Genomic DNA, 26,813 nt, shown 5'->3' on the forward strand with positions numbered 1-26,813 from the left:
GTGTGTGTATACATGAGCATTCCTGCTGTGTGTACACATGACCACCCCTGCTGTGTATACACGACCACTCCTGCTGTGTGTATACACATGACCACTCCTGCTGTGTGTGTACACATGACCACTCCTGCTGTGTGTGTACACATGACCACTCCTGCTGTGTGTATATTCTTTCTAACTTCCTTTCACTTCTTACTAGCAAACCCCTCTTTATCCTAACCCTCTCTGATAATTTGAAATACTTCAAACTTTCTTATTCAAACAACTATGTGGATTCTAAACTTGTACCTGCTGATTGATAACTTTTCTCCTCGTATCTTTTTAAAAACTTATTAGAAGTAACTGCAAAAGAGGAATTTCTCCTTGTTCCATATTCTATATACCTGTTTAATATGCCTCTGTCTAAATCTCAGATCTATTACATACACTTATTTGCAAACCCAGTCTTCAACAATATATCTATCAATCAAATTAGACTTGCCCCCCCCCAAATCAACTATGACCCCCCCAACTTCTATTTTCTATTATTTGAATAAACTCACTGATTCATGTTCTCATGGCTACCCAGTTAAATCCCTGGGTAGAAAGCGGATACACAGACAGAAAGGCATGTACACAGACAGGAAGGGAGGTCAGCTGACCCGAGGCAGGAGCCCGCAACGCTATCTCAATGTTTTCCACCTCTAGTTCTTGTTTTTGTTTTTGCACACCCCCCCCCTTTCGGGAATCTTGTCTTCAAAATTAATACATCCTTGAACTATCATTTTGCTTGAAAATGAAGACTGTAACCAGGGGCAGCAATATTTGGGAGAGATGAAAGGTGTACCACCCCATGAGAAGAATGAGGAAAACAAACCACAGGAGAGACTGGATGGAAGGAACAGTGGACCCCTGACCCCTGAGGTGCACAGTTTCAGCAAACAACGTACAAAGAGAAAGAGGACAGGGAAAATCCAAGTCTCTCAAAACCGTGCATGCCCTGTGGCCCCTGCATCTCCGTGGGTACCCAGGTGCACATTTTGAACATGAAGGCAGTCGTACAAAGCCAACTCCATCTCCAGTGGTGGCGGAGCATGGGTGCTTTTCCCCAAAGTAGATGAGACATCAAGAGAGAGTGAATGACGAAAACCAGCAAAAGTATGAGTGAAAATTTAAATCCTATTTCTCAGAAGTTTAGAAAATGGAAGCTGACAGGAACGCTAGGGGGAATGACACAGGGTCACCGAGAGTGTCACCGGGAAGGTCACCACCAAGGTGAATGTGACTCTTGCAAGCACTTGAGTTAGTGTAAGAGTCTCGATTTCAGGGTTTGCGATTCAAATGCTCACAAGGGTTAAATTCTCCATTCACAGTTGGGCTCTGTTTCTTATTTAAAACAGTAAGTTTTCCTTCAGCAGAGTCCTTCAGTGAAATCATATGATGGGGAAAGAGGTGGGGCATCTCAAACGAAAAGCCAAGGGATGTGGGCAGCTTTGGCCGGTTGGGGTATTAACCAGTTTAGCATGGCTCAGCAGCTGTCTTAAGTGTTATGTCAACTATTATGACATAAGCTAAGGGTGTTGAAATATGAGGATGTGTGCTTTCTGACAGGGAACGGGTGACAATTTGAAGGGTCGGTTTTTTAACATGAGAAAAAAAAAAGAGTAAGAATTCAGAACAGATTGTCAACCAACAGGACCGTGCAAAAAGGTTTATGTCATTGGGGAAAAGTTGGAACTCTTAAGAATTTTTAAGGAAACTACCATTTTCCTGTTATTTCAGAAATATCTGTAAATGCTAGTGTCTTAAAGGAGAAACACAGAGCAAACTAAAGTGGTTTTTCCATTCTTCTTTTGTTATTTATTCTCTGAAACTTCCTAATCCTGTCTCAAATAAAAGATGCTCACCCCTAAGTAAGGATTCTGCTTTCATTCCCACCAGGGCAGCAATTCTGTAGGACATACAGGGAGCCTGAGATCTTATACACCCAGCACCCAGATAAAATGTCTTTGGTTAAAAACTGTCCTTGCTTGATAAGATTATCCTATCCAAACCAAGAATTATCTTTCTTGGTCAAAAAGTCTATGTGGTATCAGCATTATTGTGAACTTTTGGGATTTTTCAAAAAGAGGATTCTAGGCCAATGTCAAAATAATGTTAACCTCAGGTATAAGATATTGTTGTCTCATGTTTATTTGGGGTATATTGCTTCATTGTAGAAGTATAAAGAGACTTCTCACTGGATGCATTTTAATCTGAAGGATGTGCGTGAGTGACTTGCAAAATGACCTATACATGGACTTCGGGGCATCACTTGAAGGTAGACAAATCAGTAAATACATAAGCATATCTCTGTTCACCAAGATTTTCTTTGTACCTCTGCTAAGGACAATGGTTACTGAAGTGGATACCAAAGTTAGTGCTGGGTGTTTTAAATGTCTAAACAGTACAAAATTAGCCAGTCTGTCACGCTAGAAATTAGCCAAGAAAGTCTGTCATCATTGTTGGTTTCAGAAAGTGGACAAACATATGAAAGGATAGAATCAAATTCAGCAAAGGAAAGACGGGCAGGTAACTGAACAGCCAGGAGGATGTGGTCACCTGACCCGGCCACGCCCACCGGCTTTCAGGACACTTACTTGAACAACGGAGTTCCACAGACAACACATTTATATATTCCAGGATCTTTGTGATGTGTGTATTCTCCTTCAAAGGCACTGATAAACGATAAACAGAGCATCAAAAACTGTTAACAGAGCTAGTGTTACTTCTTATAGAACACACTGGTTTAAATACATTTCTCTGGTAAAACTTTCAAGGGTCTGGGGCCCTAAAATGAGAACAGACCAGACATATGGAAACTTGAACAATAGTAATATACTTCGAATATATATATAATAAAATGTGCATATAACTACTCCAAACTAGTACAGGTTAAGTCAAAATATCAAGCCATCTAGTAAGAAATACTTAGAATATTTTTCAAATTAAAAAAAAAAAAAAGCCCACTGTTTGAGTCACACGAAGAACACTGTTACCTAAGATTTCCACGGCCCCACACCATACAAGAGAGGGACCAGAAAATGTAGCAGGTTCCAAGTCTATTTTTTGGTTTGAAAAGGAATATTGCAGCTTTAAGGAACTGTTTTTCTAAGTTAGCGATCTTACAGGCGCGGAGGTCACTCGGTTAATGCAGATCAGCTGTGTCGCCCAACAAAAAGGCCGTGTGCTCTGCAGCTTGGTTTTATTATCGTTTCGTCCCTCTTTACGAGGTCCAATTTTTTTTTATAAACAGAATTTTTTTTTTTTTTAAAGAATGACCTAATCTCTGGTTGTTTGTGTGCATTAAATCATTTTGCTAGGGCATGCACACAACATTGGCGGGTCCTGGACCCTGTGATCCAGCCCTGCCGCCACCGCCTGTACAAGGGAGGCACACCTTGTGAGAGAGCTTCATTGTTCTGTAAACTCAGTGAACAGTGGGGGCTGTGACAGCGTGCTGTCCATTAACAAGGATCCCTGTGTGGGAAAGAAGCTCTCCCAGCTCTTGAATGGAAAGACAGTGTTACATCACTAATAAACCTGCATCAGAGGGAACATTTACAGCCTCGTGCCGAGCCCCGTGGTATGAATTAGACAACAAAATCATTAGGCCTTGGCAAGTTACTTTTTCGCTGGAATCAGCTGAGAGAGATTTTATTTTATTCACTAAAAAACAGTCTTGGAAGTGAACGAACTCCTCCCCCCCCCGCATCCCCCCCCCCCCCCCCCCGGCACTGTACCCGACTCTGGGCTAAGCTCTGGACGCGCCCACCCCGACCCCCCCCCTCCCCCCCCCCCCCAGGATGTAGGGCGAACTTCCAAGGACCAAAGCCATGCAAGGGCAGTTATTGAAAATTTTTGACATTCCAACCACAAATGAGCCAATAAATACTTTCTCCACATGTGCTTCAAAAAGAAATCTGAGTGGGGTGGAAAGGAACTAAATTATGCTACCTTCTTTTTGCAGCCAAAACGTCTATGCTTTACAATGCCACCTTCAAAATGCCAGCCTCCTGGCGTAGCGCCACATCCCTCACAGTTTTCCTTGCTGTGATGTCGTCCAAAAAAAAAAAAAAAAAAAGTACCCAAATCGCTATTGCTTCCATACATTTCACTGTAAACTAAAAACAGGCCCTTAGCAAAAGTCCCATGGCTTTATATAGATAGCACATTCGCTGAGTGGAGAGAAGCAGAAAAGAAACTCAGCCTTAACCCAAACAGTGCCATCTCCAGCCTTTTCAAAGACAGTCATTTGCAGGCCTTACCCAGCATGCATAGTTTCTTTAAAATAATCAACAGGGAAGAAGACTCCAAGGAGTGGGAGAAAGTGGTGCTTGCCTCCCTGCCTGCCTCCCTGCCTGACCGCCTGCTTGTCCACTTGCCCACCTACTTGCTTGCCTGTCTGCTTGCCCACCTGCTTGCCCACCTGCCTGCCTGCCTGCCTGCTTGCCTCCCTGCCTGCCCGCCTGCTTGCCTGCTTGTCCGCTTGCCCACCTACTTGCTTGCCTGCCTGCTTGCCCGCCTGCTTGCCCACCTGCCTGCCTGCCTGCCTGCTTGCTTGCTTGCTTGCTTGCTTGCTTGCTTGCTTTCATTACAGCACACATTACCTTTCAGTTCCTTTCTCCTGAGTGACATGGTACTGTAGGGGTGTCAGCCGCTTCCTCAGTTCCTGCTGGGAAAAGACCACCTTACAGTTCTTTTTATCCCTACATGACCCTGGAAAGAGAGGATATGGGAGAAAGAGCCATTTAGCCTGAATCCTAAATACTTGCTTTGGCTGGCCGCCACAGCACAGCCTCTACAGTCACTTGTCAATAACCAGAGAATCCCTAACGGACTACAAAACCTTACCTGAGCTGCAGCTGCTCTCCAAGCTCCAACAGAATGCACTTAAAAAAGCCCCATGATTCCTCTGGTGCAGCAACAACGTGTCACAGCCAAGTCTTGTAGCAGGTGATATTAGAAACTCACTGGGCATTTGTTTACAAGATTGTAGCACATCCTTTATGCCACCTGATACATGGTAGCATGCATGTATTTGCAGGTATGAAGTGATAGTAGACATACAAAGATCCATTGAATAATTTTGCAACTTGGTAGACTAGCTTGAGGGTGTCACCATGCAACTGTCAACCAAGATGACCACCTACTATCCAATTTATTTTTCTGAGGAACCTAAAGATGTCCTTTTTTCTACAGTAGGAACTGCTGTTTTCTATGAGTCTGACAGACACTTAAGTAGGTTCTGTGTGGTCTTTAGAAATGCATGTTTTTCTAAAGCCTGTGTCTTTACAACAAGAAACTGCCAGGAGACTTCAGGAGAAGGTATTTACTTATACAAAGAGAGATTCAAGAATTCCAGATTAAGAAAGAGACAGAGACAGAGAGACAGAGAAAGGCAGGAAGAAAAAGACACTGCCACATGGAAGCTGAGCGTGGTTTTACTTTAGGGCTTGTGCGGTCCTGGCTGGGATAGTTCAGCTGGGAGGATTTCCCTGATCAGAGGTATCTGAATGATGAAATGATTCTAATGTTGCTGACAGTGAAGGTAATTTTATTTCAATAGACACAGAGTGCAGTGAAATGTTCAGACAACACTTGTTTATGGGCATAATTACTTTACCTGAGCAAGCAGCTGAGAAGAACCATGACTGAGACAGGAGAGCCACTGCTCAGTGCAATTACGGGCCTTTCCCCGGCCATCCGTCATAGTAGGAAAGCTGCCTGCAGACAGTCCTCAGCACAAAGGTTCCCTAACAGTGTCTTGAAGTCAGCCTTGGTATCCTGAATATAAAATCCAACGTCTCCTGACTTGCCAATGGAAACCCTTCCCACTGTTTACTTTTAAGGCACCTAACACAGACTATGAGATTACTGAAGTTAAGGCAAGAATTAACTAGCCAGCTATCCCAATTGTGGGGCTGAAGAAGGGGCTATCAGCTTCCGGAACTGGGGCCACCTAGACAGAAAGCTGCTTCTCTACCAGAAAGCAGGGAGCCAGGGAAAGAGCAGAGCAGAGCCAACAGAAGATTACTATGGCCAGGCCGGCAGGAGTCACACTAACTTCTACCAACCTCCCCATCCTTTGTTGGTCTAGAAAGAGACCCAGGGACAATAGACACTTGAGCAATAGCCCTGAGGGCCTCCCACCTAGCTGAACCGCAGTTAACACCAGGCTCACTCACCCTGGGGAGTGGGGTGGGGGAGAAACCTGATTATTGCTGTCCAAAGCATAGACAGAAAGAAATGTCTCCCTATAGTTGCCTGTTGAGCTTGAGTGAAGAGGGCCTCTTCCTCAAACAATAGGCACCCTGAGTTGGGTGAGTTCCTGCTCACCTCCCTCACAGACTTCTTAAAATTGATTTTTGCTTTCATTTATTTGCCAGAAGGGTGCCTGCTAGTTTTGTCCCAAAGTTCATTCATCAGAAACTTAGTTTGACAAATTATCATGGTTAAAGTTATTGGTTCCAAAGGGCTTGATAATTAAGATCTGAACAATCAGAATTAAGCAAATCTGTCGAGACTATTTTGGGTTAATACACATTCATTCATACAAAAAGGCCAATTGTGTTCCCAACGTTTCGAGAGCTCAGTCACCCATCTGTATGTCATTTGGTCCAAGAGAAGCAACCGTGGGTTTAAATTACATGGTATTGGATTGCAATTCCCTAACACTGGATGCTTCTCTGCTTTTTTTTTTTTTTTTTTACCCTGAGTCGTTTTACTAAGGAGTGTTCATAAAAAAAAAAAAAAAAAAAAAAAAAAAAAAGTAGCTTCAAGCACAGATGCTTGCAAATCGCTTAGGTAAAGATGTTTCTCTCTTTTTCATTCTCTCTCACTCACTCTCTCAATTTTTTTTTTTTAAAAATCTCCTTTCTGAAGGAAAAGAATGAGACTTTGGTCAGTCTTGATGAACCCTATCATGTATGTGTAGCGGGAGCCGGGAGGAAGGTAAAATTGAAAACATCTGATTGAAGTAAACAATGCAAGCATAAAAGCTTTGCTGGTGAATGGCGGGTATTGAAGAGTCCTTATTTCATAGATTAGAAATTACTTTTGATCTAAACATTCTTAAAAACAGATTGTTTTCCGCTATGAGCCCATCTCATTAGCTTGCTACGGAGACCCTGTTTTAATGGTGAACTTTGAAAGGGACCCTCTGGACTCCTTTGTTCGTCCCCCTCGTGTGTGGAAGCGGGGAAGCTTTCGTCCCAGCTTCCTTTGTTGTCTTTCAAGACCCACGAAAGCATTATTCACACACTTTTTGGAGGAATGTGCCCTGTGTCACAGCCTACAAATTATTTGGTTTTGATGCACTTAAAGGTCACCTTCCAAATTAGCGAAATTTTCCTACATCCTAGCTTCCCAACCTTAAAGATAAATATAAATGTTGCTTCCTAACTGTAAGCAAGGCTCACTCTCTGAGAAAGGCTGGCAATCATGTAAAGTGGTCGAACTTCAGACACTTTCTACTCTTTGGTCATACCGTTTAAAGCATACCTAATAGCGGAAGGAAAGACGTGCATATTAGAAACAACTCCTGCTGATTTTTGTATTAGGCAACTCAATGAGAAGTTAGTCGGATTTTAGTAAAAGTCTCGCCACACCGTTCAATGGCAATAATAGACCTCTTGGGCAATTGAAAGCTGTGTTGATGCATTAATTCTACTAGCATCGTCAACGTGGCATGCACAGAAAGTAGCTTCATGCCTGTCCTGGTCCCCTGCTCCCTGCCAAACTGACTGTGCTCAAGGCACATGGTGCCAGTGTTGACTCTGAAGACATCATTTCATTTTGAAATCAGAGCGTCACTCATTGGGGGTCTGGTTCTCCTTTACCATCTTCTCTTAGGTACCGTAATTTTCTCATTACACAGGGCAATTTAACATTAGTGTTATACGGCATCTGCTCAATGACTTCCAAATTGGCCTAGAAGGATGTCGGAGCAGGGAGAGGTATCCCTTTCTTGAAATGTTTAATAGCACACTTTGAAGGCACAAGGCGGTGCGTGCACACATGCAACACGCTACGGCTAGGGGAACGATGTTACCCCTTGTATATTGAATCATAACCCATTCCCTGTAGTGTAATTGTTACATGGATCAGATACATCCTAAACCCAATCCAGACGTATTTAAATACAGAAATATGCCCAGGGTATTTTTTTTTTCTTTCTACCAAGACGTCTTCCATGTTGCTGTTGGAGGGAAGAGTTGGGTTGAAACACCAGTAGCTACCCAGATGCAGGAGGGACACACCTGTCATCCCACAAAGCAAGGCCTTGTCACCCCCACCACACACACACACACAGACTTCACACATTTCACACACTTCTAAAACGGAGTCTGCATTCTGATTCTGCCTGCTTCAAACTGTGGCCATAGCTGACTGTTTCATCAGATCCGCCCCTGTTTGACTGATGACAGCAACTGGGATTTAGCAGCCCCTGGGTATGGAATCGCAGAGGATTTTGAAGTTAAATTCCAGTTGAAAAGGTAACAGCTTAGATGCTTCTGTGTGCACCAGTATTCTACTGTAATTATTTTCTATCAGACCCTCAGAAAAGCATTTTTTTTCTAGCAAGTTACCTTTTAAAAAAAAAAAATGCTCGAAAAACCAAAAAAAAAAAAAAAAAAANAAAAAANAAATGAAGAAAGGGGGCTGGAGAGAGGGCTCAGCTGTTAAGAGCACTGACTGCTCTTCCAGAGGTCCTGAGTTCAATTCCCAGCAACCACATGGTGGCTCACAACCATCCATAATGAGATCGAATGCCCTCTTCTGGTGTGCCTGAATAAAGCTACAGTGTGCTTACATATGATAAATAAATAAATCTTTGAAAAGAAATGAAGAAAATAGGAAGTAAGGGAGAAGACGGTACTAAGATTAAGTTCCATTGTACACCATGCATGCTTTCAGATGCATATGTCCATTTTACAGACAGAAACTAGGCTCCCAGTATTGGCTATAACTCATTAAGAAGACATAGCAACTCAAACATGCAGTTGTCGGACCATATACCTATTTCTGTGAGTAAGAAAAATCGGGCAACAACTCTCTTTTCAAATTATGCAGTACATTTCAATTAAAAATAAAAATAAAAATAAATCCTGCACTAAGGAGTTAAGACAACAAGTGGAGGAAACTCACAGTCCTGGCAGGACACGAGAAAATAACAATGTCTGCCTTTATGCAATTCTTTTTTTTTTTTTAAGATTTATTTATTTCATGTATATGAGTACACATGTAGCTGTCTTCAGACACACCAGAAGAGAGCATCAGATCTCATTACAGGTGGTTGTGAGCCACCATGTGGTTGCTGGGAATTGAACTCAGGACTTCCAGAAGAGCAGTCAGTGCTTTTAACCACTGAGCCATCTCTCCAGCCCCCAACAATGCCTGCCCTTAGCCTGCGAGCCTGCTGTCCCCTGCGTGCCTGCTGTCCCGACATCCTTCAGCATCAGGGGCAAGCCGGTGCAAGCCCGTGCAAGCCTCTCACCGCACCTACAAAATGCGGAGAGGACTTTCTACTTACTGTCTGGAGTAAGTCACATCCGTCGCCTAAGTGCTTGAGAGCTCTGTTGAACCATACATTTTATACTTTGGTGTGGGAAAGAAAAATCCAAATAAAACCCAAACCTGAAGATCTCAGAATTTGAATTTCTGTTCTAGAACTAGGGAAAGATGAAAATATTGACTATTTTCCCCCAAGATAATAAATATGAGCCATATATCTTGTTCTGATTTAAGATGGTGACGTTAATGTAGGAATATCCAGCTACTGTATTGACAGGCAACGTAAAATTAAAGCATAGGCTATTTTTTACTGTGAACTTCCACGTTCAAGTTCACACTAGTCTATCATGTTGGAAAAATATTTTATTTCAGGCTTCGGGGGTGTTAGAATCTGTAAGTGGGAGATTATGAAACTAAATCTAGCCGACTTTTAGAATAAAATGCAAATGTGTCTCACAAACACCACACTGTTTGTGTTCTCTTTTTTCCCTTTTTCTTTTATTATTTATTTATGCATTTTATTTTATTTTATTTACAACTCTAGCAATTCATTAAAGAGAACAAAATAGCACGTGACAGAGGGGGATGTTTCCTGCTTATAGAGGCAGCCTCAGTTCGAACTCTTCCCTCGGAGTAAATATATCTGGGACTACACACCACTCAAAGTGTCAGGATGCAGATTCAGGCCCTGGCGTCCACAAACCTGGGGCTGCGCTGCTCACCTTGAGAACGCTGAGTCAGGACTTTCCTAAGTCACCAAACTGTTGCCAGCTCGTGAGCATGCATGCAGCAGCGCTTTAACTGCGCTGTGCGGGCTCATGGCTTCCGCCATTGTCTTGAGGACTGGCTAAACACTGGCGTTGCTCTATGCGATCAGTGCAGAGCCGAAAACAAATACGACCTTCTGCCTTGGAGCTCCCGTTATGGCAGAGGTAAGATACACAGAACACAGGAGAAACAAGGAGGTCTAGAGGAAGGTCTTTTAGAAGGTGCTAAGCTAAGTACGGAAGTGTGAAAAGGCAAGAGTGGAGCAGGGCCAGGGCCCCCAGGCTATGGACGACTGCAGTCTCAGTGGAGTAGGTAAGGGGCTCTCACTACAGTGATATTTGGACAGAGTCCTAGAGGAGAGGAAGCTGATTGTAAGGATGTCTTGAGAACGTTCCAAACGCATAGAGGAGATGGCCAGGGCAGGAGGTGAAGACACTGTACAGCTCATGCATGAATGACAGAGAGACAGGTAACGTGAACACAGCCAGAAAGCCAGAGTGAGAGCAGGATAAACGCGGGACATGGGCAAAGGGCGAGCCTTGAGGCCAACAAACTTGACTGTTCTGCGTGTTCAGTAATCCGATCTTTTTCTACATTACTAAACATTACTGTAGCTTCTGCTTCTAGGAGGGCTCTCAGGGGCTACCTTTCAGACTGTGTCTACCCAGCGCGTCTCTGAGAGTGTATTCACCGGGCTGACTTAGAGACACGCAATGTGTCTAACTTGCTTGCTGGCTTAATGTCAGCCTACCTAAATCCAGACCAACCTCGAGCTCCACGCGGCAGGTATCAATGGAGGGTTTGTTGGAGATAAACGTTGCACGAGCATAGAGAACAAAACCCTTTGGCCATTTTAAACATTTTAAACAAGGCACCTCTCCCCTTTCAGGGTAACCCTGTAGGTAATGGCAGGGGACATCCATAAGTAAAGAAAGTATAGAATTAATACCCCAACTGAGCTTTAAAAAAAAAGCCTTATTTTTTTTACATCAAACTTATTTTAATTTCACCTGTGCTCCAAGCCCTTAAAAAACACATAATAAAGAATTAAAACATTTCTTGAATTAAGTAATGCCACATATTTTACATGCATAGAACCAAACGATGAAATTGGCCTCCGGTTTCTATCCTGGCAGAGTGGACAGGCCAGCTCACAAGACATTTGAGGCCCGTTTTCTTTACCACTCTATTCATCCAGGTGGCTTCGCCTCTGCTAGCCTTCAGTGGTAGCTCGTCTGCTCTGCAGGGTAGCATCTACGTGAGCAAATACAGTGCGGTCCAACTACACGGGGACATCTCCTAGAAACATTGTAAATTCTTCAAGATACAAAGTTCTGAACTTAGTAGTGATTCATTCTCTCTACAGTCACTTGTTGAAGTATCTGCAGTGAGTTAAAACTTCAGCTGAGCACTGGAGAGTTCAGAACAAATCAAGGAAGGCTCCTGCATCCTGAGGCACACACACAGAAGCAGGAACGGTAAGAGGGCAGCACAACCTGCCTCCTTAGGGAAGGCATGTACAGAGTTCTGCATAAAGCGAGTTAACACGCATTTGCACCCTGAACTTTTCCCATCCGGACTGACAATGTCTAGCTGTCCCTGTAGTATAGGAAGCAAAGAAATCCATAGAAATCAGATGTCTAAAATCAGAGTGTCAGGAAATGTCCAAATAGGGAAGAAAGCTCCACCCCAGAAGCTGACTGATAGATGGGGTGGGATTAAATGTGTATAAGCCAAGGCTGGAAGCATCCAGCCTGCTGCTGACAACTATGCAGAAGGAGTGTTTGTAGCTGGAGTGGCTAATTTTATGACGCTACCAATTCTCCAAGCAGGAAAAGGTGTAGGTTCAGATTCAAAAGGGCAAAACCTTGGCATCTGAGAAATGAAGTGCTTTTAAAGCCAAGGAGGGAAGTGTATGAATGTTTTGTTTTTCCTATTGTGGGCAGACAGGAGTACATAGTATCTCGGGCTAATTAGGATGACTGGAAATTCTTGCCATAATAGCAAGGCCTTGTTCATGAAGCTGCATGACTCTCCTGATTGCAGACAACGGGGAGATTCGTTCATCCTGATCTAAGAGTCATTAAAAAAAAAACGCTGAAACCCTATAGATGGAACAACATTATGAACTAACCAGTACCCCAGAGCTCTTGACTCTAGCTGCATATGTATCAAAAGATGGCCTAGTCAGCCATCACTGGAAAGAGAGGCCCATTGGACACACAAACTTTATATGCCCCAGTACAGGGGAACACCAGGGCCAAAAAGTGGGAGTGGGTGGGTAAGGGAGTGGGGAGGAGGGTATGGGGGACTTTTGGGATAGCATTGGAAATGTAAATGAGGAAAATACCTAATAAAAAATATTTAAAAATAAATAAATAAATATTACAAGGAAAACAGAAAAAAAAAAAACCCAAAACCAAACCAAACCAAACCAAACAAACAAACAAAAAAAAAAGAAGCAGTTGAAGGGGAAAAAAAAAAAACAAAAACGTTGAATAGCCGTTGAGATAGAAGCCATCTTCTACGGCGTCTATATTGTACGCTATAAACTTTTAATTGTGAAGCCCATATATGGTCATGATTTCATCGGCATCTGTTAAACTCCCACGAGAACTAGGAACTACGTTATCAACCCTTCCAAACTTAATGCAAACCCTGGGAGCAATGATACTCGCGTTAATGTGGACCGTGAAGTTCAGAGTTTAGAGAAATATTTAAGGCATGTCTTGATCCTGAAAGCATTTTCTTGCTTGCAAAGCATATGACTAAAAAAAGAATTTCGGAGGCGCTGCCGTCATCTAGGGACAGCAGTGGAAGAGAAAGTCACTTCATGTCAATTCTATCTGATTGCTTGTGAGACTCTGACAAACCTGCAGCTCCCTGGTTTTAATTTTTTTTTTTTTTTAAGCATGGGTCTTCACTTGAACTTCATAGCCCATAGAGAAAAAAAAAAAAAATTAAAACCAGACAGACTCAGTTCAGCTCTACATTTTACACGCAATCAAAACAATTTGTATGCATGTGAGAGCACACACACACACAAACACACACACACACACAGACCATATCCTCTCTATCCATCTCTCCTCCCTCAGTTTCCCCTTTGGGGACCACAGTCTGCTTAAGAGATAAGAAGTAACCAATCACTGAAACAAGCCCTCTCTTAGATTATCATGCAAAATTTTATTTAAATACAACTTTGAATATACTTCATTTAGAAAGAAAATGGGTGGCCTAAAAACTCAGTTTTTTTCACATTTCCAAAATGAACTCATGGTGTACTTCAAACTTGAGTCTCAATTTAAGTGCAATGACAAAAACCAAGACTGCAGCTTCAGCAGGATGAATAGTTAACTAATTTGCCCAGCAGAACCTAAGATGTTCTGGAGAAGAGGATACAAGTTAACATTGCGTTCCCTGTACCAAACACTAAGTCACGTAAGACAAATGTGATCTGAACTTGGCTTGCTTATTTACTTAAGTCTCCATCTCAGGAGCTGCTGTTGAAAGCTTCCTCCAAGATGTCCTCTAGTTACCTGTGCCCATGTTTCTTAGATCTCAGTTTCAAACATACAGTAATGTTTGCTGAGTGAGTCAGAGTGATAAAAATGATAATAAGGATGGAGTAAGAAAACTGTTCCCTTTGAAAGTACTCGATCCTTTATCACTTCTCTCAGGGTCCGAGTTCAAGTCTTTTCACCAGGATTAATGAATGACTAGCATAAAGGTTCTTTCGATGTAAGGTTATGATGATGTTGATCCAGCACGGGCCAGATAGTATTTTATAAAACATTGACTCCTGAAAGCAATGCTAACCTTTATTCCTCTTGGAAAGAGAGAGAGGGTAGTTCCCATAGTCAAATCAGGTTAGGAGAATCTACCTGATTCCTTCATGCGGTCCATTTCAGAAAGACTCTCATATTACTGTACATTTTAAAATGTGATACATTACCTATGCCCCACTAGAAAGAGGAAAGAATACTGCCCAACTATCAAATGTCCTTATCACAATGTTTGTCTTAAAGATTTATTTATTTTTATTTCATGGATAGCAGTGTTTTGCCTGAATGTCGGTGTAGCATGCATGTAGTACCAGCAGAGGCCAGAAGAGGGCACTGGATCCCCTGGAACTGGAGTTAGCAGAAAGTTGGGATCTGCCACGTGGATGCTGGGACTCTGACCCAAGTCCTCTGCAAGAGCAGCCAGTGCTCTCCACAGCCGAGCCACCTCACCAACCCCCATCACGATGGGTTTTTTTTTTTTTAAGCTGAATCCTCATTATGAAAATAGCAGAGTGGAAAAAGCTGAGTATTCAAATTTGTGAATAAAGACAGTAATGTGTCGTAGCATCATCTGATAATTTACAGGGTAAATAACAGAACTAATAGTCCTCATATTATAAATGAAAATTGACAAGCTTCTAGACTAAAACCCCTAAGAAGCAGTTAATGCCTGAAGAAGTTACTTGGTGTGCTCACAGGCCTATGTGACAGGAGCCGGGACCTGGAGGTTGTACCCAGCCCTTGACTACGTACGCTCTCCTCAGCGCATGCTCTGTGGTACCTTACTATGCCCCCTACTGCTAACTCACGTTCCCCAGGTCATCTCCTGCCAGCTCCACGCCCCGCTAGGTACAGCTCCCTCGTCCTTGACACCCTTCCCTGTCCTCTGTGAAATCTGGTCCCCGGAAGCCATCCTGCCGTATGGTGCAGAAAGCAGCAAGACACTTCTTACCCTGCTCCTGCCTCTATAGTTAAACGACAAGGGAGTGTCTATGAGGACTCACAAGAGCATCCTTCCAGCGGCCATCTTCCTGAGGCACTGTTCTGATGCCTAAGGGTTGTTTGTTTTGTTTTGTTTTCTTCTTTCTTTCTGTTTTTTCTTTTTTCGAGACAGGGTTTCTCTGTGTAGCCCTGACTGTCCTGGAACTCACTCTGTAGACCAGGCTGGCCTCGAACTCAGAAATCCGCCAGCCTCGGCCTCCCTAGTGCTGGGATTAAAGGCGGGCGCCACCACTGCTTGTTCACCGACATTCACCCGGTACACAGACATGCCCGTGATGTGACAGACGTGGTTCTGGTGTGAATGGAGCAGTGAATCAAACGGTCAAAAATCTCAGCCTTTCTGGTACTTTACAGGATCCAAGCATTTCCTGTAACAAGAAATACTTTGCCTGGCCACCCCATCGTCCTCTCCGGGTTTTAGCCGACTGCTCCCCCGTTTCTTTTCTCCGCTTTCTTCTCTTGGATAGCAAGAAGTGGAGGTTCTATTCAACAAGGTTTGGGAATTTTTCAGCTAATGTAACACTTGAGAATTCTGTCTAATTGTAAAACTAATAATTAATAATAATAAATGTTATATAACTCTTAGTTTACAGTTGAAACCATGGAATAAAGGGTAGAAAAGGATGCTTCTGGGGCCCCACAGCAAACTGGTAATAAAAACAAACCAGTAAGGAATATATAATTTGTTTCTTCATCAATGCCAAAACTATAGTAAAAGGCTCTGAAACTTGAGGTTAAGTTATATAAAATCACATGGGTGATATTAAAATATTAATCAATTGGAATGAGTCGTCCTGAGATAATATGTATTCTGGCAATAAAATCTTATAAAATTACAACTGTAAAGATATTTACAATGGTAGAATTTCCTGGCTTGCCTAAAATTCAAATAATCTATTGATTTAAAATAATATCCTATTCTCTGTAATCGCCTGGCTGAATATAAGCATCATAAAGTAGTGTTGAAGGGAGAAGTATTTATCATAAAAGTTAATATGTGTAACTGTGCAAGTATATAATTTATTAATCCACTGTGTACCTAGTAAATACTTTTGAAGCATTTTTAGATAAGTGATACTCGTGTGGGCGTATTAAATACAGATAAAGGGGGAAATTAAGGAATTTCTAACAGATGTTAAGCTTTCCCATAAATAGTTGCTTTCGAATGTGAAGACACAAAATATCTACATAAGCCTATTTATCATTTTGTCACTGTGTCTCAATAACCTAGCTTAAATAACTTTAAATTACAATGTATCCAGCAAAAGGAATCATAAAAAGTTTGATTGCTGACTAAACTGTTTCAGTTGAAACTCTAAACTGGGCAACACTGCTGGTGGAAACCCACAGGTGTGATGGGGCGTGTTCGGCAGTTCCCTCCGGCTCGCTCCTTCATCATGCACAGCAGCTGCGGCAAAGATCCCGTCATTCCTCTCTATCTTTTCCAACATCACTGTGAGCATGTGTAACTACAGAACCAGCCTAGCTAAGCAGTGTCTCTGCATTCATCTTGTCCTGACTGTTTGTTTGTTTGTTTGTTTGTTTTGTTTTTCCAGACAGGGTTTCTCTGTGTATCCCTGGCTCTCTGTCCTTCCTGGAACTCACTTTGTAGACCAGGCTGGCCTCAAACTCAGAAATCCGCCTGCCTCTGCCTCCCGAGTGCTGGGATTAAAGGCGCTGACTTTCCTATCCTATAGAAGTGTTGGAGACAGTAATGTTTTATATCCTTTACACTCATTGTTATGCTTAATGTTCAAGAAGAAATACTGAGATGTGTTTAAGATATTCTCCATGCCTCTCTTGACTGTTCTACTGTGGTATGGATTTTATAATTATTAATTCGTTTGCCATTTAACATTAGTAAGGCATATGCCCGGCACTTTGGATTTATACATATACATTATTTTGTGACAAATCGGCCTTGACAAAATATGCATTCTCCACAAATGGTTTTTTAAACAACACCACATATCAAGTTTTCCATATTAATTGAAGCTTTACTATATTATAAAGCTACTAAATCTTGTTTCAAAAATACTCAACTCATTAATCAACTCATCAATAAATATTTAAAATATAATTTTTCTAGTTTCCTAAATTATTCCATTCATGCAAAAACTGACCCATGCCTAACATTCAACATGTTTAACTAATAACGTCTCGAGATTCTATAAAAATCCAAAACATGGCAAAACAAAATGTGTAGTTTTCTTTAATTCTTGGGTGGTCCGCTGCAGAAAATTTAGCTGCATATAAAGCTATAAATTACTGCTAAATCGGCTATTTGGTACAAGATAAGTTAATTTACAAAAACTTGTTTTAGTTTGTAGAGAGTCTACATATGAAAGACATTTCCAAGAAATGTCGGAGCAAAGGAGGTTGGAGTCCTATTGAAAACGGAAAAGGTTTCACTCTACACATATCGTCGGAACACGGCATAGGCAGGGAAAGTGTGGTTCGTAAATCCATATGTTCTTAACTGGATATTCCGTACATACTTTCAGATTTTTACAACGCACCTATGTGTTCAATGCTAACACTGCAGTACAAGCTGTGAAAGAAATGTAAAGCCAGCGCCACCTACTGGAAGGCAGGTGTAGCAACCAGTCAACTGCTTTCTAATTCTGTTGCAAACTATGCAGAAACTTGTCTCTGTTTTTAAAGTTATCCCTCTTTAAACAAACAAACACAGCACTCCTGGCCTGTTAGTGTATATGGCATGTAAAGGCCCCACATCAATCCTGAAGAACTGCATGCTCACGTGCGCATACAGACACACACATGCTCATGCACACACACACACATATCACACGCACACATCATACATATCTGTGTTTCTATGTATTCTTCAAAATGTTAGTATAATTAAAAAGCTAGGTGAGATGAATTTGTAGAAATGGTGAGCAGAAAAATCAGAACTGTACTAGTGACAGCAACAGAGAACCAAGAGCTACCAAACCCTGATCCTTTTCACAGTGGTTTCCTGTCTGCCTGAGAACAGGCTCTGAGCTCCACTCGCAGAGCCCAGGGGTTTTAGAACAAGAACAATAGAAAACGTGAAACTACAAACACACTGTGTCCACAAAACTGTTTTTTGATTGGTTGATTTGTTTGTTTCCTAGAAGACCATAGGAGGTGGTCCGGATTTTAACAGGCTTATTTTAACAGCACTAACAGAACCTGTACTAGTTCCCGTGGGTAGGCAGGGTGTTTTTAAAGTAGATGCAACACCAGTTGCTGCTAATGAACTATTGTCAGTTTTAATTGAAAATGGTGCTTTTTGCTTTACAGAGATGCTGTTGTGTGCATCTGTACTCCATAAAGTACAAACGTAACTAATTTGCTCCACAGCTGTGACCAGATGAGCCAGAGTTCTTAACTCTCGTAGTAAGTATAAGATCTATGTATGCACCTTCAAACAGTTAATAAACCAATGAACTCATATTATTTTAGAGAAAAAGGCAAATAAATTCTAGATGGTTCATATGTGTGTGTGCATTTTATGTATATATATATATATGTATGTATATATATATGTGTGTGTGTGTATGTTTGTATACATATGTGTATATGTATATGTGTATATATAGGTGTGTGTATGTGTATTTATGTGTGTATATATGTGTGTGTATTTATATGTTTATATATATGTGTATATATGTGAATATGTACATATAGTGTGTATATGTATACATGTGTGTATGTGTATGTATATATGTGTGTATGTATATATGTGTGCATATATGCATGTGTGTATGTATATATGTATATATATGAAGTTTATATGTGCTGTCATTTTTGTTATTTAACTGAAAATACTATGGTCTATACCTAAGACATCCACTATATTGTAAAAATATAATAAAATGAGAATAAATTGCCTTTTGAAAATAAATTTGAAAGGCATATAAGCTACAAACTTCACTTTTAATCTTCCCATATAAAGTCATCTCGAATGAGTCCTAATCCTTGTTATAGTTATGACCTCATAACTTTCCAAATGTTTATTATTTGTTTAAGAAATACTAACCACCAGATGCTGTGTCACGTTCTAGAGTCGCAAGCCCCTGGTTTACTCGTTCTCCTCTCACAGAGGATGGTCTTTGTATTTCAGACCCCATTTTCGGAATGTGCCCTTGGGAGTTTTCATTTACTCACTAGAACGTTATGTTACAAACGTCATCTTCCCAAACAACCTAATAGTCGTGGGCTGGTTTGTTAAACAGGTCGATGAGGTGACATCAGAGTTTCAACTGCTTCCTGTGTGCCTTGTGACGTGTGACTTATCACTAGAATTAGACCTATCTAGACAGGCACCTCTAGTTGGCCAAGAACTACCATGCTATCTGATCTAAGCCACTGCAATACCAAATTTTCCCTAGGATTAAAACTGTGCATCAAATTTTGCTGCACGATCCCTCTTCGGATAATCCTTTCATCTTGCTTTAGTGACGGGGAATTCTGGTGCTCAAGCACTACCTAGCAGACTTTCCTGTAAGTCTAGAGTAATAATTAATACTGACAATTTGGAATGTAATTCACCTCCAGCCAGAAATGAAAACTGTAGCTAAGAAGAAAAACAAACCACAGAATTCCATGATGGGACAGATTATCTAACTTTTCTCCTTCATTTTAAAGAAGAGAATGAAATCTGGGCAGGCTCACAGACATGTCCAGGGTCACGCACAAGCCAAGGACAGAACTGTGGTCAGAGTTTCTGCTCCGGGCCCAGAGTGCTTTATAAATTACAGGAGCTGTTGTGGGAAATTACCAAGAAATCCTGAGTGAGAAAAATGACCTTTAATGACAAACATGAGTGAACCATAACTCAGATGCACCTAATAAGCTCTTAGTTAAAATTATGCATTATTAAAAAAAATAAGGAGAAAGACAAGCCAGAGCTGGAAAGTGATAAACCACTTCTGGGATACAGGCTTCAAGCAGGCCAGCCCAGTTACGATCAATCTCAGAAGCCTGTTTCAATTGTTATTTCCTCTTAGCTCTGGAGTTATTTCATAATGAATTATTATTCAAAATCAATGTATAACTCAAATGTTGAATAATTATTCAAAATTAATTTGTTATTTGATATTGAATTATTATTCAGTACTCAAATTTAATGGGGATAAAGGCACCAAAATCTTTTGATTTACAGACATTTCTGTCGTAATGGGTTTGGGCCAAGGAACAGGGATTTAAAGCAAGAAATAAAATTTTCATCTTAATTTCCTATGCCTCCCATTTTGCCCTCTTTCCCTCTGTGTACCAAGTCGTAAAGGTCAGGGTTCTCGTTGTCACAACGACATTTTTTAAATTTGAAAGTTCAAATAGTTTGTATCACTGTCGCTAAATCTAACAACTTCCTCAGCGTGCCTGCCTCTCAAAGAGTAAAATCCCATTAGAGGCGTAGATAACAAGCTCGCTCACTGCACTTCAAACAAGAATGACCCTTGAAAGTGAGGGAAACTCTAACCAACTCATTTGCCAGCTAAAACGCATCTTTAAGTACAAGGGAAGAAAAGAAAGGTTTCTCTGGGTTTTTGTCAATATGGGGTGGTAAGAATGGAAGACACACATATTTACAGAACATGGCGTCTGGTGCTGGACAACATCCAGCATCTACAGGGAATAAAGACATCAAACACAGGCTGGGGAAGGCAAGATGGCTCAGTAGGTAAAGGCACGTGCAGCCAAAGCTGGCAACCTGAGTTCAATCTCCAGGAACTATGTGGTCAAGAGAACAACACACCCATAAGTTGTCACCTGACTGCCAGAGATGCACAGAAGTAACACACACATACACAAAACATCAGTGTTCAAAAGAGACAACAGATGGAGAGAGTCGATATATCTCAAACAACATGCGTTTGTGGTACTGTTAAAGTAAAAGAAGTTAAATGAAAATGTATTTATGGGGGATGGAAAGATGGCTCAGTGGTTAAGAGCACTGCCTGCACTTCCAGAGGTCCTGAGTTCAAATTCCAGCAACCACATGGTGGCTCTCAACCAGCTGTAATGACATATGATGCCGCCCTCTACTGGTGTGTCTGAAGACAGCTATAGTGTACTTACATATAAGTAATAAATAAATCTTTAAAAGAGAGAGAGAGAAAGAAAGAAAGAAAGAAAGAAAGAAAGAAAGAAAGAAAATTTATACATATTTAAGTGTTTTTAAAAGCCTATTTTCATGGGAAAATATAAATCCAAATGGATATAAATATATATCCATTTTTTAAATATAAATATATTTTATAAATATATATATCATTTTTGTAATGAGCCTAGTGAAAATATCTATGGTGCTTAGGCAGTGTCCTAACTTTTTTGATATGTTAATTTATTTAATTCTCACAGCAGCCATTTTGAACAGGACCTATTATTTTCTTTCTTTTGAAAATACAGGAACTAAGACGTCCAGACAGTAAGAGTCAAAGCCAGATTCCAATTTCCATCAGTCTGGATCCAGACTTGCTTGCTGAGCACTGAGCACCCTACTGGAATGGCTTGCTCCTTACCGGGTTCTGTTGAATTTATGTCTGAATTGTATCGTCATCAAAAGTTCAAGTCATTTGTACTTCAACTCAACAGTGTCCTTGTGGAACACTTTCTGAGCCTGTTACATTTTAAGGAATACACTGCTCTTCTATAAGCTCTGTGTCTCCACTGTGGGAAGCAAACTCGCCCTACAAAACTGTATGCTTTTCCCCGTAGCGGTATTTACAACGGGGGTTAGGGGAAAATAGACACGGAGCCTTAGCTGTATGTTTGTGGTCCAGCTGTTGTTGTACGTGTCTATAGCGATGAAAAACTGCCGTATGGTAGAAAGACTGCAGGGAGTGAGGTTTCCCTCATGTGCAGACACAATGCAATGGGTGAGCCTTGCCAGGTCTGCAGCCCGCCTCTCTGTCGTCTACCCTCACCTTTTCCCATCTGCTCTCATCACCAGCTTCAAGACTCCCGACTCTTGATGTTACCGCGCGGCCTCGAATCCATCCACGCATGCGCAGGACAGGGAGCCCCCCCCCCCGGGTATCAAAAGGGGTTGGGGGCGGGGCTCTGTGCAGTAGGCTGCATTTACTCCTGAGTTGTCATAGATCAACAACGTGAAATCTACTTTTTACAAGTGCCTTCTCTGACACTTGAAATCAAGTTGCCATCTCAACCCTGTGTAACTGTGTAGGAAACCCCGCGCCGGGCCTCCCCCACACTACCTCTTGTACTGGAAATACCCCCACTCCGGGCCATGCAATTAACTGCTGCGCATGCTTTGCGATCAGCCATCTTCCTTGTGGAGGCCTCCTAAGCTTCAGAGAGCCACCTCCCTTCCAGAACTTCTGTCACTACAGAAGGCAGCTAGGATCACTTGGCTCTTGCTCCCCACTCTGCCCAAGGCACAGACGTGTCCGGTCTAGCCACACCATCATATGGTCAGAGGGCCTCCTCCGGGTTTATTTCTCTCTTCTACTTGTTGAAAAACCCAATCAACTGAGCCTTGTTTATCATCATATCCCCACTGCTCACGGCATGCATTCGACTCTTTGTAAGTGTTTAATAACATAATAAAATTCTCTACCGGATATGTTGATAAAGATGTATACAGTAATGGGACTATAAATAATATTAACAATCATATTCACTGAAGTAAAACATTTGACCATTGCGAATTTCATAATAAAATTGAAGTACTAATTTAAATGTTATAGACACACAGTGAAAGTTTGAACTTTTATGCTTCTTTGGTTTAAGTGCTTAAAAATCACATCTTAAAAAAGTATACTGGTTCTATTTTATCTTATTTTTATTTTTTTAAGACTTGTTTATTTATTTTATGTATGTGAGTTCACTGTAGGTGTCTTCAAACACACCAGAAGAAAGCATCAGATCCCATCACAAATGGTTGTGAGAACCCATCACGTGTGGTTGCTGGGAACTGCACTCAGGACCTCTGGAACAGCAGCCAGTGCTCTTAACCACTGAGCCATCTCTCCAGCCTGTGGTTCTAATTTTGGACCCAGTTTTGAAACATGCTATATCCGTTCTGTTTATTTGGTTCTTGTTAATAGAAACTCTTGGCTACAGTATACGTGACACAATTACCTTAAAGTTACCCATTTTCGCTTTTTCCCTAAAGGACCGGCCACATGTACAGCGAGAAGCTTGGCATTCCCTTAACAAGCTGAAAGTTCTACCTCCTGTGCACTGACTTGTAGATGTGTACGCATGCACTGGAGAACAAGAAGACACGGGGAAACCCTGGTGACAAGTGTGTGCTGGGCGAGGGACCTCCAATATTGAAAGGACCATGGAAATGGGTGTCACTCAGAGGACGGTGAGGGTTTGTAACCAATCTCCATCTTTAAATTAGGGTCCAAATAAAAGAGATGAAGTTTAGTAAAGCATGCTGGTGCACCATTTCCTGCAGCAGAAATACCCACTCTGCCCGGTGCCCTACCACAGAACAATAATTGGCAACCTGAGGGGAGCCCGCAGGCTCTCGGGGCCACGGGCTGGCTCTTCGTCACCAAGTGCAGCAGGTTGAAGGCAGACATAGCTGTGGTATCTCCAGCAGAGGCAAAGGCAGTGTCAGAAGCTGAGTAAAAAGAGAGGAAACAAAAACAACGAATTAAAACCTCAGGAACGGTAGGCACACTCATGGAACAACTGATGGCTTGGGTTTACCTAGGGCTAAGCACACGCACAGTGCTAATAAACCGCAGTGCGGCAGTTTAGGATGGACAGCTGACTCTCCCTGCCACCGTGAAATCCTGCACTCCGCTGAGAAGGCTGGTTTTACATATGTGAGTGCAATCGAGGCTCGAAGATCCAAGGACACAGAGCAAACACGGTGTGGAAACGCTCATTTAACAACAGAGCCAAAATGTGTCCTTACGTAGAGACTTGCCCTTTAAGACAAGGAAAAAAAAAAAAAATGAAGGACAACTACGAGACTTTGTTTCAAGTTTGAAGAAGGCATAGGGAAGGTGCCCTTTCGTTTAATTCTATGATTTTTACCTTCTAAGTAAAATTCTGGGAGAAGAACTCATGACCCAACATTGAAAGGGGTAGCAAATATTTTACTGAAGTCTTGAGAAATGAATCACGTAGAAAAATCCCCAACCTATGCGATGTTAAACTTCAGACAAAAGTCCAGCTTGTGGGGTTTTCATAAGCATGCCTCACAGGGCTGTGATTGGTGCGTAAACATCTCACGCAGGGCCATGATTGGTGCATAAAGATCTCACGCAGGGCCGTGATTGGTGTGGACTAACTTCAAATGAGATTGGAGAATACTGGGTGATTATCAATCTCTCGTGTTTTATTTAAAATCGCCGTGTTAAGTAACTTCAACTGCCTAATGTCCAAAGATGGAATGAAACTAATGCCTTGATCATTTCCTCGCCTCCACCCACCCCCTCCATTCCATACCCTGAAATAAAAGTCTTTTCCTGGACTCTCCTGACCCCCTTGAAGAGCAAACATGTGATAAACAATAATCTATTTGACCAAGTCGCTCTGGAGTATATCTGACCGAAATCTGCTTGTATTAACATGCCTGAACTCTGACTTCCCCAAACTAAACTCACTACAGAAGCAAAACATGTTTGTGTTACTAACTGGAGGTGTGGGGGTGGGGTGGGGGTTAAGAATCACAATGCGCAGCCTGAGAGAACCGTTAGACATAAATAAAGATGTCATTTTCACGAGTGACTGCGGAGCAGGCAAAGACTGCATGCCTTTGTAGCAGACTACTGGCTAATAAAAGATCAAAGGTCTATACCTCACAACGCCGTAAATAAAAATGTAGGTTTTTTTTTTTTTTTTTTCCCTCCATGAGACCCTTCCCCGTGAGGGATAAAGTATGTGCGGTAAATGTAATTACTTAGCAAAGCTGCGGCCTCTCAGTGCTCCCGCAGCTGACCATAAAAGGTCTTCCTATTCTGTTTCATCAACCGCTGTACCAGGCGGCCTGGGCGCCTAAGGATCACTGTGGCCATCTGGCTTGTGTCAAAGCCAGCACACAGGAAGAAAGGCAGTGACGTCACTCCGCAGGTCAGGCAAAGAACAAAGATGCCGTCTACAATTAAAAGCCAAGGACTGCAAATACCAGGGGCTCAAAGTGGCTGTGATTTAATAGTCCCTCCTCGATCCTTTTTTTTTTTTTTTCCCTACCCAAATAGCCAGAGCGCCATCTAGTGGCAAATTGGTCTTGCCCAGTTTGGGGGCGTTTAAACTGCTTTGTTTCCTTTTTGGTGCTTAAAGTCGACCCTGGAAGTGCTATACTAACACCAAGCAGTGCAGCAATGGACAGAGTTACTGACACAGACACCTTAGTTTGTCATATGCGGAAGAATGAAGGAACACAACCTGTCATGGTGTGAGCCACTCACAAGTCTCCCGTGTTATAGGCTGGGCACTGATACAACCTTAATTACGTGAATGCTCACAAGTATGTTAGAGAAGGCGGGCAAGTTTACAGAATGCTTGGGAAGTGTCCAGCACCCTGGGAATATGTGTCTGAGCCATGGACTGAAAGGCAATTCTGCCGCCTGTGTCTGCATGCCCTGCTTAGCTCCGTCCAACAGAAGCACCCACAAGATGTGCCTTTAATGTGTCCGGTCCGGGAACAGGAGCATGGTAAACAATATTTTGGGACTGAGGTTTTGAGGGAAGAGAGAGAGGAGTGTGTATTTTTACACTTGCAATAGAAAACGGACGCTGACGACAGATGTAAAATACACAACCCATTCCCAGAAAGATGCCTGTCACCGTGGATGTGTGCAAGCTTTGTTGCCAGACTGGCTGGCTGGAACCCTGTCAGTATCTGTAAGTGCTTGTATGACCTTGGACAAGTTACTTTCCTTTGCTTCCCCGACTCTAAAATAGCAGTTCAATACAGCAATTAGCTAAAGGGACCTCTCCTAGTATGTGGTATATGTTTAAAAAAAAAAAAAAAAAAAAAAAAAAAAAAAAAAAAAAAAAAAAAAAAAAAAAAAAGGTTAGCTGTCAGATATTTGCCGGGCTTAGTATTACATGAGCCAGAAAAGATTTACAAAAACTTAATCTCCCATCAGTACATTCTGATCCTGGTTGCACCTCTGCTTAACTCCTCCCAGGTCCTCCCAGACCCCTCCTCCCCATCCATCTAACTCCATGCCTTCTTCTTGTGTTTCTCACCACATCCTATCCCGTCCCACGGTCCTGCTGGATCCACTGCTCATGGTTTCCCCCAGAGCAAGCCTCCGTTGTGAGTCCATGCTCTCTGATACTGTTTCCCACCATCTGCTGGTCACAGCTTAGCTTTCCCAGCGCTGACCCTACAGAACGCCCGACGAGCCCCCGGCTCTCCTATGGCAGTTTTCAGGATACTGGTGTGGTGCGTTTGCACTCTTGCCTCTTCTAAATTAACGCTGCAGGGCAGAGAGGGGACCTTTTTGTATCCAGCACATGACAACCAAGCACTCAGTCACTTCCTGAGTAGAAGACTCCATGTGAATGATTAACCTGTGAAACTGGTTGTTCTGGGCATCTCATTTCCAGCGTTGTCTCCCCCAGTTGCTTTGCTAATGGTGCTAAAAGGAATTGAAATCTGTGACAATGTATGATTGCAAGCCAGGGCTGTAACAGGCGGGATGCTGAAAAGCACCCCCACTAAAAATTCAAAGATAATTCAAACGCCCTATGACTTTTCAAAGATTTCTACTTTCCTACCTAATACCCCTACTGCCT

The 26,813-nt window shown here is 42.1% G+C and overlaps 1 protein-coding gene across 3 annotated transcripts in view; it reads right to left on the reverse strand.

Moving 5' to 3' along the window:
• Nucleotides 1-26,813, reverse strand: part of Msrb3 (methionine sulfoxide reductase B3) — a 115,733-nt gene that overhangs the window by 65,871 nt on the left and 23,049 nt on the right. Inside the window, exons 1-4 of one of the 3 annotated variants that reach the window (XM_029482658.1) lie at nucleotides 23,766-23,967; nucleotides 23,560-23,676; nucleotides 4,626-4,734; nucleotides 2,616-2,693 (exon numbers count right to left, since the gene is read on the reverse strand). In XM_029482658.1, coding sequence (XP_029338518.1) covers nucleotides 2,616-2,693; nucleotides 4,626-4,734; nucleotides 23,560-23,635 — 263 coding nt within the window. In that variant the 5' untranslated portion in view covers nucleotides 23,636-23,676; nucleotides 23,766-23,967. Of the gene's footprint in view, nucleotides 1-2,615; nucleotides 2,694-4,625; nucleotides 4,735-23,559; nucleotides 23,677-23,765; nucleotides 23,968-26,813 lie in introns of those variants that run through there. The other 2 variants (XM_029482659.1, XM_021175168.2) reach the window with 2 other exon arrangements.

The sequence above is a fragment of the Mus caroli genome, chromosome 10, assembly GCF_900094665.2.
Source record: "Mus caroli chromosome 10, CAROLI_EIJ_v1.1, whole genome shotgun sequence".
NCBI classification, from domain to species: domain Eukaryota; kingdom Metazoa; phylum Chordata; class Mammalia; order Rodentia; family Muridae; genus Mus; species Mus caroli.